Consider the following 14,367-nt stretch of genomic DNA (forward strand, 5'->3'; position numbering starts at 1 on the left):
CAGGAGACTAGGCAGGAGAGTCAGGAGTTTGAAGGCAGCCAAAGTTAAAAAGTGAGACCCTGTCTAAAAACCCAAATGGGGAGAGTAAGTCCAGTCATAAAAGATAGTTCCACTGATAATGATAACAGTACTAAAAATTTTTTAATTACTTTAACAAGAGAATAAAGCAAAGTTTCAGACCCAAATTATCTACCCAAGACAAGCACTTGAAAACCACTAAAATAAAATAAAATTTGGTTGGTATGAAGAATTGTATGTACTTTTCTAGACCCTCTTAAAAAGTAATATCATCTTACAGCCAAAAAAAGCACACTTTTACCTTATCCCAGAAATCAACCAAAGCTGTAAAGTCCCATTTCTTAGAATATGCCACATTGTATTTCAGAATAGCATCCTATGGAAAAAAATAAAAACAAAAATCTTTTAACACAGTCATGTAAGTTATCTTTTTCAACTTACTTCCAGTAAATGTCTTTTTTTTAAATATATTTATTTATTTTATATATATGAGCACACTGTTGCTGTCTTCAGACACACCAGAAGAGGGCATCTGATCTCATTACAGATGGATGTGAGCCACTGTGTGGTTGCTGAGAATTGAACTCAGGACCTCTGGAAGAGCAGGCAGTGCTCTTAACTGCTGAGCCAACTCTCCAGCCCCAGTAAATTTCTTAATGCTAAGCAAGTTTCCTTCTGATATTAGCTACTCCACATTAGTAGCTACAGAGAAACAGAATGTAGACTAATTTATTATTCACATAAGATAAATGAGATTAGAAATGTTAAGCAATAGGAAGAAAACATAATTACCCTAAAGCATGCATTATAAATGGGGACAATGTACTCCAACTGGATAAAAATCAGACCTTAGGGAATTAAAAAAATAAAGAAATTACAATGATTTGTGGTTGACATCATATGTTGTGTGCATATATATATTATGTGTTGTTTATTTCTCTGTGTACACATACATATGTATATTAAGACCACTACACACAGAGTTATATATACTTTATTCATTTAGATATCCTCATACACAAGAAATACATAGTTACGTATAGCACTAAAATACCATTGGGAGGGAATAAGGGGAGAAAATGTTTAAAAGAAAAAAGACTGAAGAACATTATCTGGAGCAAGAGAGCAAGCTTACATGGCTGTATGTATCAAAATGTTCATGTGTCTAAGTATGTGCATATATATACAGAGGCTAGAGGTCCTTTCTGTGTCTTTTTCAAGTTTTTGTCATCTTATTTTTTGAGACAGGGTCTCTCCCTGACCCAGAACTCACTGAAGACTGGCTGCCAGAGAGCCCCAGGGATCTGCCGATCTCCATCTCCCTAAGCACTAAGTTATAGACACACACTCAACCTTTTTAAATGGATGCCAGGAACCAAATTCAGGTCCTTGTGTTTGCACGGCAAGTATCATATCGACTGATCCACCTCTCGGGGTCCTACTAGTAACTATTTTTATAAAGTATAAAATATAACTGTTAGTATAGAAAAAGTATATACACTTTTCTCAAGTCCTCCTACAGAGTTGAATTATTTTACAGCCAAAGAAGTAAGGACACTTCTATTTTATCACAGAAATCAACCACAGCTGTAAAACACTTTGTATGATGATACAAAACCTACCAGTTCACACAAATTATGTATTTTTATAGAATGGTAAGTCAAACTATGCCATCTACTGGTGAAAATTTTAAAATCTTGAGTAAATAATACTGTACACTGGATTTCCTGTTAGATATGCATTAAGCAATCTACTAGTTGTACAAAAGAAACTATTATTTATAACTAGCTCTTATTTCTTTTAAATACCTACTTTGCTCATATTTTATATAATTAACAAACTAGTAAGTAGATTTCCTGTTAGATATGCATTAAGCAATCTACTAGTTGTACAAAAAAAACTATTATTTATAATTAGCTCTTATTTCTTTTAAATACCTACTTTGCTCATATTTTATATAATTAACAAACTAGTAAGTAGAATTCAATAACAACTATATTGATAATTCAATTTTTTTCTAAGGGAATATACAGTCTGAAATCTACTGAGTTAAATTATTACTATAAAGGTTCCATGCTAAAAAGTTTATAAAAAGCTTCCCAGAAAATATTTCATGTCACACAATGAACAAGTATCTACATTAAAGCCCAGATCTATAAAAATATATTGTATTAGCTAGGAATCAAGGGATATCCACAGTCCTTCAGAAACAAACAAACAACACAAACAAACAAAAAAAAAAACATTAACTATATAACAAGAAGTAAAAGCTTTTAAAGAGTTATTTCTAGTCCTTGGTAGACTGTTTCAAAATGTTATATGATACAGTAATGTCTACAAACAAACAAATGGCCACATGATACATGTATATATTATATATATTTAATCAAAGATGAATCTTTTAAATCTTCAATTAAACAAAACACTATAGCACATATAAGAGTCTTCTCACACAAATTATAAGCTAATCTTTAGTGAAAAAAAGGATAAACTTTTTATCTGAGGCCAGAGTAGACAGTGAAAGCAATTATAAAGGAGAAAGGAGACTCTCTGGAGATGACAGAAATGGTAATATATCCTGACTGTGGTGGTGACTTCAACAGTAGACACAAATGTCAAAAGAGTATGCTTTTACATGATTCCTCAAAGTTGATAAAAAAAAATATTAGACACTGCTTATTTTCTAATTCCTTCATCACACTTTATAATTAAATTAACCAATAAAGTTATTGCATGATATCTACAGAAGACTGGCTCAAGCCTGCTTCAGGATTCCAAATGAGCATGTTCAACTCTCTTATATAAGTGGCAAAGTATTTGCATATAATTAGGCACACCCTACTTATACTTGGGTTATTTATAATTGCTAAATCAATGTAAATAACATATAGACAACAATAGGCTATTGCTTAAGGAATAATTGTAAGAAAAAAGCTGAGCCTGTTTAATTCTAGCCACAATTTTCTTTCTTTTTTTTGAGGCAGGGTCTCATACTATAGTATGAAATCATACAATAATAAACACAAGGGTTTTTTTCTGTACAAATTACACAGCACACTATTATCAGAAATAGTACTAAGAATACTGTTTCTCCTTTAAACTTTGGATATGATTACTCCAAAGCTACCCTTGAATGAATAAATAGCACAAAGATTATAGCAGTCACAGGCTTAAAATATTTAACTCTCCTTTCACATACCATTCTCTAAGTGAAGAAATTACTACTAGGAGATATAAAAAAACTTGGCAGATGGCATTGTTTTGTTGACACAAAAAAATTACATTAAAGCGATTGCCCCATCCTAAAGTAATCAAGGTGCACTAAGGAACTGCTCAAGATTGTGAGCAGACTAATTCAGAATACTAGGATTATTCTGTGTGCTTAAAGAAAAAATATAAAAATTCTTTAAAAAAAAAAAAAAAAAGGGTAGGCCAATTAGAAGAACAGTGCTTTCCTAATGGCATTTTGATAGTGTCACCACAAAGTGTTTGCAAGTGCATGAGTCTGGGTTGTGAAGACACACCAGGCATGAAAGTTAGTGGTGCCTTACACAGGTAAAAACAATCCTAGTAACCGACTGCATGAAGCAACATGGAACCCTAGAGGGTCTAAATCAAAGTGGTCACTAACATGCCTATATGCAAGTTAATCAGCAAAAAGATCTCATCTTTGTACCCACCAATATCCAACTGTTCACGATTGTAAAGAAAAGATTAAAAACAAAGTAATTATTTTTTCCATAGTATTTGAACAATACTCGGTATCCAATTTGGGGCTTGGATAAATGATTAAAAATACGCAGAGAGAGAAAGCATTAACTATAAACTGCTTTCACCGTTGATCACTAAAACAAATCAAATACTGGGTTATTATATTTAAAATGGAACAAAACTAAAATTGACATATACCTGCACAAGAACTGTGTGAACTTTTAAGTTTACATGGAGTTTTATGTTTGTACATATGAAATTAACATCCTAAAACAACTGACAGACCTTGAAAATCTTCTCCATCTTGAAGGAGCCAATTAAAAGAGTTCACTACAAGATTTAAAAAAAAAAAAAAAAAAGGCCAGGGTGGTTAAGAGCACTGACTACTCTTCCAGGAGTCCTGAGTTCAATTCCCAGTAACCACATAGTGGCTCCCAACCATCTGTAATGGGATCCAATGCCCTCTTCTGGTGTGTCTGAAGACAGCAACAGTGTACTCACACATGCATAAAATAAATAAATCTTAAAAAAAAAAAAAAAAAAAAAAAAGAAGAGGATAAGTTGTTCAAAATACAAACTTGTATACATATCATTTCCATGCAAAGAAAATGGGGGGGGGGGGGAACCCACAGGAACTATAAAAGCTTGGAACTAATTTGGTAGAAACCACGAAACCCAAGAAAGTGACCAAAACAAAACAAGTCTCTGAAAGAAATGAACACCATTTTTATAAAGCACAGACACCTGTGCTACTATTTGTGTTGTTTGGCTATAATTCTCTAACAAAATATGCATGTTTATGCCTATTGTAGATATTGGGGGGGGAAATCTAATGATTACCCTATGCTCTTAAATAAAACATTTAGTGCTCATATGTAAGACTAATAAATAATTAAATTCCTAAAGTAATAAGAGCAATAAAAATAGAATATTTAATGTGTATTCTAATCATCGGTAGGCTCAGTTTCCCTCTAGGCAAAAAGTGCTGAGGTCATAATTCTTTCTTGATTTTCTATTAACACATTGCAAAAGCATAATAATTTTAAAACAAACCAAAAAAAGAGGCTTAAGCTGAAGGAAATTGAACAGAACCAAGAAACTAAATTCTTATTGCTGGTTCACCAAATTATTCTATGTGGCTCTAGGCAAGTCATTTACAAGTCTGAATTTTTCTACTATATTACTAGTGACACTACAGAAACCAAGAGTTTTTCTAAAGAGCCTTCATCAAGTGACAGGACACAAACATTGCATATGAAGATTTCTGTCATTGGGTCTATTCTACTATGATCAAAAAATGTCTTTGAGGAAGAAAATAAAGGGCCTACCTCTCAGCTATATAGGAGACGGGACTGAAAAGAACATACCTTCAGGTTCTGGGGGCGAGTGAATTTGTTGAGAAGTGCAGTCTGAATGAGTTCCCATCTACTCCCTGCGGTTCGCTCACCATTCTTACAGGGGAAAAAAAAAGGCTATGTCAAAGCATTTTAAGTTGTGCATGACAATCTCAAAAGCCAAACATGCTAAACCACGACCCAGGGACTGAAATACTTCCAGTTTTATACTTACCTCATCTTCCACAGGGTACAAGTTTTGTTCGGAACAAGGCATTTTAACATGCTTGTTATCCCACAAATCTTTGTAATGTGTTGGAAAAGGTTTCGGAACCTCTCCTGCTCTCAGAAGGTCTACCTGAAATACAATGTCAATTAAAAAAATAAAAAACATAAGTGCATAAAACGAAGCATTCCTTCTACAAAAAAAAGAGTAAAGCAGCTCAAGTAAATGCTATAAAGTAGAGGCCAGCTCCCAGGCAGGAAACCTCACCAATCCCTCTTAGGATGTTGCCAACCTCATGTTAGCAATCACCATGTCTTGTGAACTTTCACCTGCAACCTGAGACCCTGATACCTCCTCACTGCTTGCCTAAACTGGCAACAGCTTCCTACCTCCCCCTTCTAGCTCCAGCAACTCCAGGTACTGACACCCTGTAAAACTCTTCTTCACCTTTTGGAGTAACATCCTCTCTGAAAATAGCCTGTTTTAGAATCTTTGCCCAAGCTCCTACCAAAATACCATTTATTTTATATGAATCAGAAACCTCACAAGAAACAGCAAATTCTTTCATATCACAGCTATTTCTATGCTCCTATGTATATGGTCTCCTCTTCTACTGTAGTTAATAGCAGTTAACATCTCTTTACTGTATTGATTTAAACCTGAATTCTCATCTTCACAGCAAGCTTTGTTTCCTTCATCACCATGAAGTCTTTAGAAACTTTAAATAAGTAGTTAATATAGTTCTTTACTTTAGTAGACTACTATCATACAAGATACCTGTTTTTCTTTTTGGTATGTTTGTATGTGTTCACAAGGGTGCAGATTGCATGAACAGGTATGTGCACATACATGTAAAGGCCAGAGGCCATAGGTCAATATTAAGTGCCTTCCTCGATCACCATCCAACTAACTTAAAAAAATAATCAACATGTATGTATGATATATGATGTGTATATGAAACATGTGCCTTAATGAGAGTGTAGAGATCAATGATTTTGAGGACCAAAGTCAGGCTGTCAGGGTTGTAACGCAAGCACCTTTATCTGCTGAGCCAACCCGCAAATCATCCATCTTAACTGCCTTAATTTTTTGAGACAGAGATCTCTTACTAAACCTAGAACAAATCCCAGCAACCACATGGTGTCCCACAACCATCTGTAATGAGATCCGATGCCCTCTTCTGGTGTGTCTGAAGACAACTACAGTGTACGAAAGAAAGAAAGAAAGAAAGGAAGGAAGGAAGGAAGGAAGGAAGGAAGGAAGGAAGGAAGGAAGGAAAGAAAGAAAGAAAGAAAGAAAGAAAGAAAAAGAGGGAAGGAAGGAAGGAAGGAAGGAAGGAAGGAAGGAAGGATGGAAGGAAGGAAGGAAGGAAGGAAGGAAGGAAGGAAGGAAGGAAAAAAGAAAGAAAAAAAGAACCTCACATTTTTGGGTCTGTCATTTTCATTTCTCAGAATGTTTTTAACCCCAATGGTATCATGTATTCACATAACAATTTTTAAAGTGTAATATGTTATGAATGAGAGACTTGTTCTAGAAAGATTCAATAAGTTGAGCTGAGAAAGACTTCATTAAGTTTATGATAGCATAACTGAACTCTAAGGAAGGAAGAGAAGCTAACTGGGGGTGGAGGGCAATTGTCGCATAATATTATTTCTGTTCTTTTGATTTAGAGCACCACCGAAAGGTCCATGAGTACCCAGGCCCTGGTACTATGAAAGGTACTGAAACCTTTGAGAACAGTTCTAGTAGAAGTAAGTATCTGTCTTCTTCCTCTCTCTTCTTTGCTTTCAGAGTGCCAAGAGATAAAGAAATTTCCTCCATCGTGCCCTCTTGCTGTGATGTACTATACAGGTCAAGAGCAACAGACAAAAGTAATCACGGACTGAGTCCCAGAAACCCTGAGCCAAAATAAATTTTGCTTCCTATGAGTTTATTACCTCAAATATTCTGTCATAGTCACAGACATCTGACCACAAAAGAAAATTGGTACCAAGAAGTAAACTCTGTACAGTATCTCATGATGCAGTTCAGAAACATTTGGGATTAATTGATGGGTAAAGTTTAGGGAAACAAGCTAGAGAAAAAACTTAGATTGCTATAAACAGGCCATAGTAAATGATGCAGATATCGCAGAAGACCAGAATGCTAATAGGAATGTGGACAGTAAAGGCTTTGTTGATGAGGTCTCAGAAATAAGGACTCTACTGTGAATCAGACCAGAAGTCATGAGTGTTTTAATCTGGCAGATGATTTGTCTATATTTTATTCATCTACTAAGAGTTTCTCTGAGGCTGAATTTTAAAATGGCAAGATTGATTTAAATATGAAAGAAATTTAAAGCAGCAGAACAATAAAGCTCATCATGGTTTTTTAACCAGATTTATAGTAAGAATAAAGAACAAAAAGATCTGAAAAGCTAATCGTTTAGGGAAAACAAATGTATGCATATGTGCATGTTGGGGAAAGGAAAGTATCATTGCTAAAGTGAAAATCACCCCTTAAAAAAAGGTCAGGTACTTTGTACTTGGACAATAAGATACCTGAGGGCTTCTCAAAAACTGTAAGGCCTTACCAGCGAAGATTTCACCTACCACAGGCTCAAAGATTTAAAATAAAATAATGAAAATAAAAAACTAGAGAGTCTGTTTCAAAGACTTTCCAAGACAGTGACTGGGGAAGAGATCTAGAGTTCTTGTCTGCACAAGGTCACCAAGGAACTGTTTTCCCATGTTAAGTTCAGGGGAATCCCATGCAGATCTCAAAAAGCAACAGATCTTGGCACTGTCCATGATTTTGACTTTATATGCATGTACCATGAAAGTTAGAGTCACAGTGGATAATTCTCCTGAGGTTTCAGAGTTTAAAAAGCCAAGCAGTATATGACAAGATCAGAGCCTGGACATGTAGACAATGAAGCTGAAGCTCCACTAGAGACCCTAGGAAGCCAACTAGAGAGGGGCAGCCATGAATACGAAAGTAGTTAAGAAGCTATGGTAAGCCAGGAATGAGGAGTTACTGCTTTATGGATACAGAATTTCCATTTTGGGAAGATGGAAAGTTCTGGAAATGGATATCACCAATGGTTTTTCAACACTGTCAATACACTTAATGTCACTGAATCACATACAGAAAAATGGTTACTGTGGTAAACTTTATATGATGTATATTTTACCACAACTTAACAAAAAGTGAGACTGATTTTAGATGTGTTGAGTCTGAATACCTGTGAGGTGGTAATGGAGAATGATCAGAAGAAGCTAAGAATAGAGCAAAGATGGAGAATGTACTGAACCATAAGTAACTCTGAACTTTTGTATTTTAGGAAATAACAACACCTAACATGCAGTGGGCATAAAAACATAATCAACCGGAATGAAAAGAAATAAAAAGAAAAATCTGCTCGTGGTAAGAGGTAATACCCACCCGAACAGTTACTGTGTGATTTGCAGATGGTCTTAAGAGAGGCAAACGGACCCCACACCGAGGCATTTTTCTCATATCCTCAATAGGAGTTCCCAGCCACTTCTTATCTGGAGAAAGGTTAGGTGGGACGTATTTAGGGATCTTCCTTTCTGTTCTTTGATGTCTGAATTCACATTGTTCTTTTCTAAGGTCAAGACAAATATACTCAGTCATGAGCTATTTACTGTCTCAGTTTTCTTAAATATGCATGTACAAATTTTGCAAAGAATATTACTGTCTTTGTATGTCAAACTTGCTTTGTAAGGAAGACTTACAAAGCTTTTTATAAAACCCCAGAGCTCGTTTCCAATAGCCTAGAGAAGAAACTTTCAAACATACAAATCACCTTTAAAAACAGAAGTCATAGATGTCAAAGATTATAGAATCAGTTACTTCTCTGGTCTTCACAGAATCATTTCAACAAAGTAAACTTAGAATTATAAGCTACAAAACATACCTTACAAAATCAATCACTGTTTAAAATTCCTTATGGAATAATAGCAAAAATACATACTTAAATATACATTTTAAAAAAAAATCCTAGTAGTATCATCCAGTTACAGGGCTTCAATGAGGTTTCTAACCCAAATCTCCGTTTTCTTATTTATAAAAAAGTATTATTACATGTTTTCCTGTCAAAGCATCAGAGAAAGTGTTGTATAAAAAAAGCCTTAGATAGATGCTAAATAACAACTACAGTCAACAAAGTATTTTCATCTTTTAATAATGCCCATTAACTCCATGAAACCAAGCCTAACTACCAATTAAACATCACTTCCTGTTTTCTGCTTCTGGCTTTTTAGAATTTATACTTTGAAATCTAGACTTAAATTAATTTAGCATAAATTGTTACTGAAAGTGCAAATTATTTACTATAAATAATTACTTCCTTAATTCCCTCTACAAAATTTAAAATACATCATGCTATGGAGGATACTCATAATTGGGAGGGAGGGGAGGATTACCTTCTGTCCTCCGATTTGGGAATCCTCATGAAATGATCTGTAATTTTAGAATCCCTTTTCCCATGCTGCTTGGAACTTCTACAGTCTACATTAAGGCTAGAAGAGTTTCCAGATGGCTTGACATTTAGATCACTAGTCCCAGCATTACTCTCTCCTTCAAATTGGAAATGCAATCTAATTTCACTTCCCTTAGTCAAATACCGTTTCCTAAGATCACCGTCAACTTCTCTCGCTTGGCAACTTGAAAGTTTATTTGCTGTTTGGGAGGAACGATCATCTTGCTCATCAAAGACTGGACTTGTTTCTTCATCTGCTTCTGAATCTTGACAACTGTTTTTCGAGTTGTCTACATCCATTGGTGACTCAGGCTCACTTTCTTTCTCAAACGGAGGCGAATCACCTAGGCTACTTTCTTGTCCAGTCAATTTGTTGTCATTTTTTGGTCCAGTTCCAATGTTCTCGGTAGCAACATCTGACAAAGGACTCTCTGGTACAACATCCACCTCCTCCAGATGACAGCCTGTACAGTCTTTCACAGACTGGCAAGATCCACTGTACTTACAGTTGCTTCTGGCTTGCTCATCTCCTACTGTTTGCTTTGTATGTGCAAGCTTTATAGGTGTAAGAAACTGTTGATTGTCTCTGTCTTCTTCATTATCTGTGTCACTGTGGTCGTCAGTTTGGGGTGACTGATCAATGTTAGCATTACCAAGCTGCTTTGGTACCTGAGTCATTGTTGGAGGCTCACTTGCCAAAAGCTGTTCTGCATGCTTCCCTTCATTTTGCCACTTACACATACTTGCAGTCTGCTGTTGGTTCAAATACTGTGTACTCTTTTCAGTGGGTGATTTATCAAGATTTAGCTGAGAAACATTTCCCAATTTCTCCACGTTATGTGGGTAAAAGTCGTCTTTCTGCACAGAACTCATCATGGGGTCAGTCCTTGTATTGTTGTTTTCTTTACTGTAAGAGAACAGAAAGAACTAAAACCAATTTATTACAAAAGACAGGAAGTAAAGTGATTAAAGTATTGACCAGCACCGTAGTGAGAAGATTGCTGTGTTTATTGCTCTGCATTTGTGCACTCGTGCATGGTAACACCAACCTTTCCTTCAAATCTTAAGCTTAACTGTATCTCATATTTCAAGGCCCAGGCAAAGCTGGTGACTTGTTCCTTCTATGTGCCATAGCTTCACTTACTTATACCATACCTTCACCGATGAATCCCCTTCACAAAGCACTAATTATGTTTTGTGTCTGTAACCACTACTGTATCTTAAAGATACATGAGTATCTTAAAGTCAGAAACTATTTCACTTTTATCTCTTTATCTCACAAGTAAATGAGGGTTTCTACATATAAAAAGACTAAAAAATATTTAAACTTTAAAAAGTTAATGAGGGAGGGTACATGAAGAAAACAAAAAGAAATTAAAAACAAAACAGAGGCAAGATAAAACTCCATCAATATACTATTCATTTCTCCATATAGAAATGTCTTTTTATACCTTTCTGATTCAGCTGTCTTGGGTCCTTTAGTATCCATCCAAGTGGTAATAGTCTTTTGTTTGAGAACTACAAAAAAAAAAAAAAAAAAAAAAAATCAAAATTAAAAATTAAAAATATATACATATAAACTCTTTCAAATAGAAAACATATATAGCATATTATACATATAAGTCCTTTTGCTAGGATCTGTGAGTTAAACAAAAAATAGCTACTCTTTCCAACTTCAAGCATTAAGAGATAAGAGAGGAACAACTAATGTGTCAGTACAGAGTTGATAGTGCGCCCTAAAGAGCTGTATTGCCAAATGTTTAAGATAATAGGCTCTGGACTCAGAAAATCTGACTCATAATCCTATCCACCTCACTGGCTTCCTTTGTGACTGTGTTTAAAAAAAACAAAAAACCACACTTTTCTCTGACTCTGATTCTCCACTTATAAAGTATACATATTAACAGTATCTTTTATAGGGTTAGTGTGAGGTTTAAATTATTATTAACTGATATAAAGGATTAGGACACCCTGTGATCCTAATATGCTAAGAAAAATGTCAGTCTTTACTTATTATTAAAAAAGGAGTCTTGACCTGAATTAAGGTATTTCCAGAAAAAAAAAAAATCAAGGCAAGAAAAAGTGTTAATAATCAGTTAAGATTTCTTAAGAGAGGTAGTGCTGAAATTTTGCTTTGAAATTTAAACAGGCAGCCAAGATAAAAGGAAAGGTAGCAATGGCAAAGAAATAAAAAGAACTGAGAGAGGAATAAAAAAATATAATTCGGAGGTCATGGAAGACCTTATCATAGAGAGCATCCTGAAGGACCTATAGAAACACAAGTACAAAAAGAGGGTTACAAGTCACACTTCGAGTCTAGAACTCAAGGCTAAACAGAGTGCTTATCAACACAAACCAGTGAGAAAGCTACTAGTCTAGGTCAGTAGTTCTCAACCACCCACCTCATGAGAAGGCTAGCAATAGGGGAATCCCAGGACTACACCCACAGAATCTTTGGGTATGAGGGAAGGAGAGGAGCGAAAGTCTAAACTGCATGTGCATGTGTGTTTGAATAATGAACTAGATGGCAAAATTAAAGATTACTGAGGCACAGAATAACTTCTTATGGTATAAGTACAATTGAACGTGGAAACTGAATCCAAGATACCAAAGAAATGACTGAATGGATGTGACCAGTGGCAAAAAAAAAAAAAAAAAAAAAAAAAAAAAAAAACAAACAAACAAAAAAAACACAATATTAGCTCAGGACTAGGAGATGCAATCAAAGTAAATACAAACATTTACATAACCATTAGAAATACATAGGCTTGCTAGAATACTAGAAATGCATATGCCTGCTGGAGATGAACTGAATGTGTCTATTTTAGTATTAAATCTTAGTCATTCTTAGCTGTTTTCTAAGTAGCAATATTAAGAATCCAAACTTGAGTCATAGATCCATTCTTATTTTCCTATTTTACCTTAAGTAATATAATATGAACAAAACAGATACAGGCCTAAATAATTAATTTAGCCATCACTGAGATAAGAACATAAGTGAAAGACCTTTTAGGCTTGAGAACTTGAGATGCACATTTTTGAGATTCAGGTCATTTCTATCTTTCATAAAAGTACTGAAGTATCATATACTTTCCATAAACCAGTAAAACTAAACAAAAACTGATTACTAGTCTTTAAGTGATTCCCATTTAAAAAAGTAATTTGCACAGATCTTTCTTGTTAAAGCACTCTAATTTATTTTTTTATGTCTCCTACAAATTAGGCTTCAAATAAACAATTAGTACCAGTCGTCTGAGGATAAACTATTGATGATGAAACATTTTCTATAGCTCTATCTTTTCTATTTAATTACATTAGATGGATTCAATGTTCAAAATCCAACTTTTTGAGACCTAGTGCTAATTTGGACCATTTCAGATTTTTAAAATTTCAGATTAGAGGCGCTTAAGCAGTTTGGTCCATGCAAAGCTCCAAAATCTAAAAAACTCTAAAACCTGAATCATTTCCTACCCCCAAGCATTTCAAGTATGAATACTAAATCTAAATCAAGTATACATAGTTCAGAAAATTCTCAAATTTCAAACCCTCAAACTTCCAAAACACTATTTTTTAAATCAGAATTTAAAACTTCTTCTGTGGTACATAAGGATTAGATATGAGGCTGCAATAGTTAGGCTCTTCCTGGTGGTTTGCATCAAAATGGTCACTGTAGTCTCATATATTGAATGCTTCATCATCAGGGAGTGGCTCTATTTGAAAGGGATTGGGGGTGTGGCCTTGCTGGAGTAGGTCTGGTATTGCTGAAGTAAATGGAGGTAGGCTTTGAGGTTTCAAAAACCTACCTTAGGCCCAGAGTCTCTAGCTGCCTGTGATCAGGAAGTAAATCTCAGCTACTGTTCCAGTGCCATGCTCCCTGACATAATGATAGTGACTAAACCTCTGAAAATATAAGCAAACCCTCAATCAATTTTCATCTTGGTGTTTCATCACAGCAATAGGATCCCTAACCTAGACAACAAAGATACACAATGAGCCCTTTCAGCTCTGGACTGAGACCTTTCTAGTTACCAGCATTACTATGGTCAAGTTATTTCAGTTCTTTTACAAGAATTGTTTTGGTCTGTGTGTTTTGGTTCAGTGGTTAAGAACACGGGTGCTCTTCCTGAGGACCTGGTTTGATTCCTAGTTCCGGTATGGCTCAAAAACTGCTTTGGTCATGGTGTCGCTTCACAGCAACAGACAGTGACTAAGACAGTCTTCTAATATGCATGAAGTAGCCCACAGAACTTGAACTTCAAGTGATGCAAACCTAGGAGGCCTGTTCCAGGGAAGGTGAAGGGGGCTGTCTGTCTCCTGAAGCCCCAACATGGAAAGTGCATCCTCCAAGCTTTAGGCTTCCAATTATGATTCGTGGAGCCTGAAAAAAATGAATGGGGAATAGGGGCTGGAGAGATGGCTCAGTGGTTAAGAGCACTGACTGCCCTTTCCGAGGTCCTGAGTTCAAATTCCAGCAACCACATGGTGGCTCACAACCATCTGTAATGAGATCTGATGCCTCTTCTGGTGTGTCTGAAGACAGCTACAGTGTACTCATATATAATAAATAAATAAATCTTTTTAAAAAATGAATGGGG

General features: G+C 35.4%; 1 protein-coding gene across 3 annotated transcripts in view; it reads right to left on the bottom strand.

The window, feature by feature from the left end:
* Positions 1-14,367, bottom strand: part of PARG (poly(ADP-ribose) glycohydrolase) — a 98,816-nt gene that overhangs the window by 80,398 nt on the left and 4,051 nt on the right. For all 3 annotated transcript variants that reach the window (XM_080926856.1, XM_080926855.1, XM_080926857.1), the window contains exons 2-7: positions 11,224-11,290; positions 9,717-10,679; positions 8,713-8,896; positions 5,299-5,421; positions 5,097-5,180; positions 320-394 (exon numbers count right to left, since the gene is read on the bottom strand). In XM_080926856.1, coding sequence (XP_080782982.1) covers positions 320-394; positions 5,097-5,180; positions 5,299-5,421; positions 8,713-8,896; positions 9,717-10,679; positions 11,224-11,261 — 1,467 coding nt within the window. In that variant the 5' untranslated portion in view covers positions 11,262-11,290. The remainder of the gene's footprint in view (positions 1-319; positions 395-5,096; positions 5,181-5,298; positions 5,422-8,712; positions 8,897-9,716; positions 10,680-11,223; positions 11,291-14,367) is intronic.

Source organism: Micromys minutus (assembly GCF_963924665.1).
Source record: "Micromys minutus genome assembly, chromosome: 12".
Lineage (NCBI taxonomy): Eukaryota > Metazoa > Chordata > Mammalia > Rodentia > Muridae > Micromys > Micromys minutus.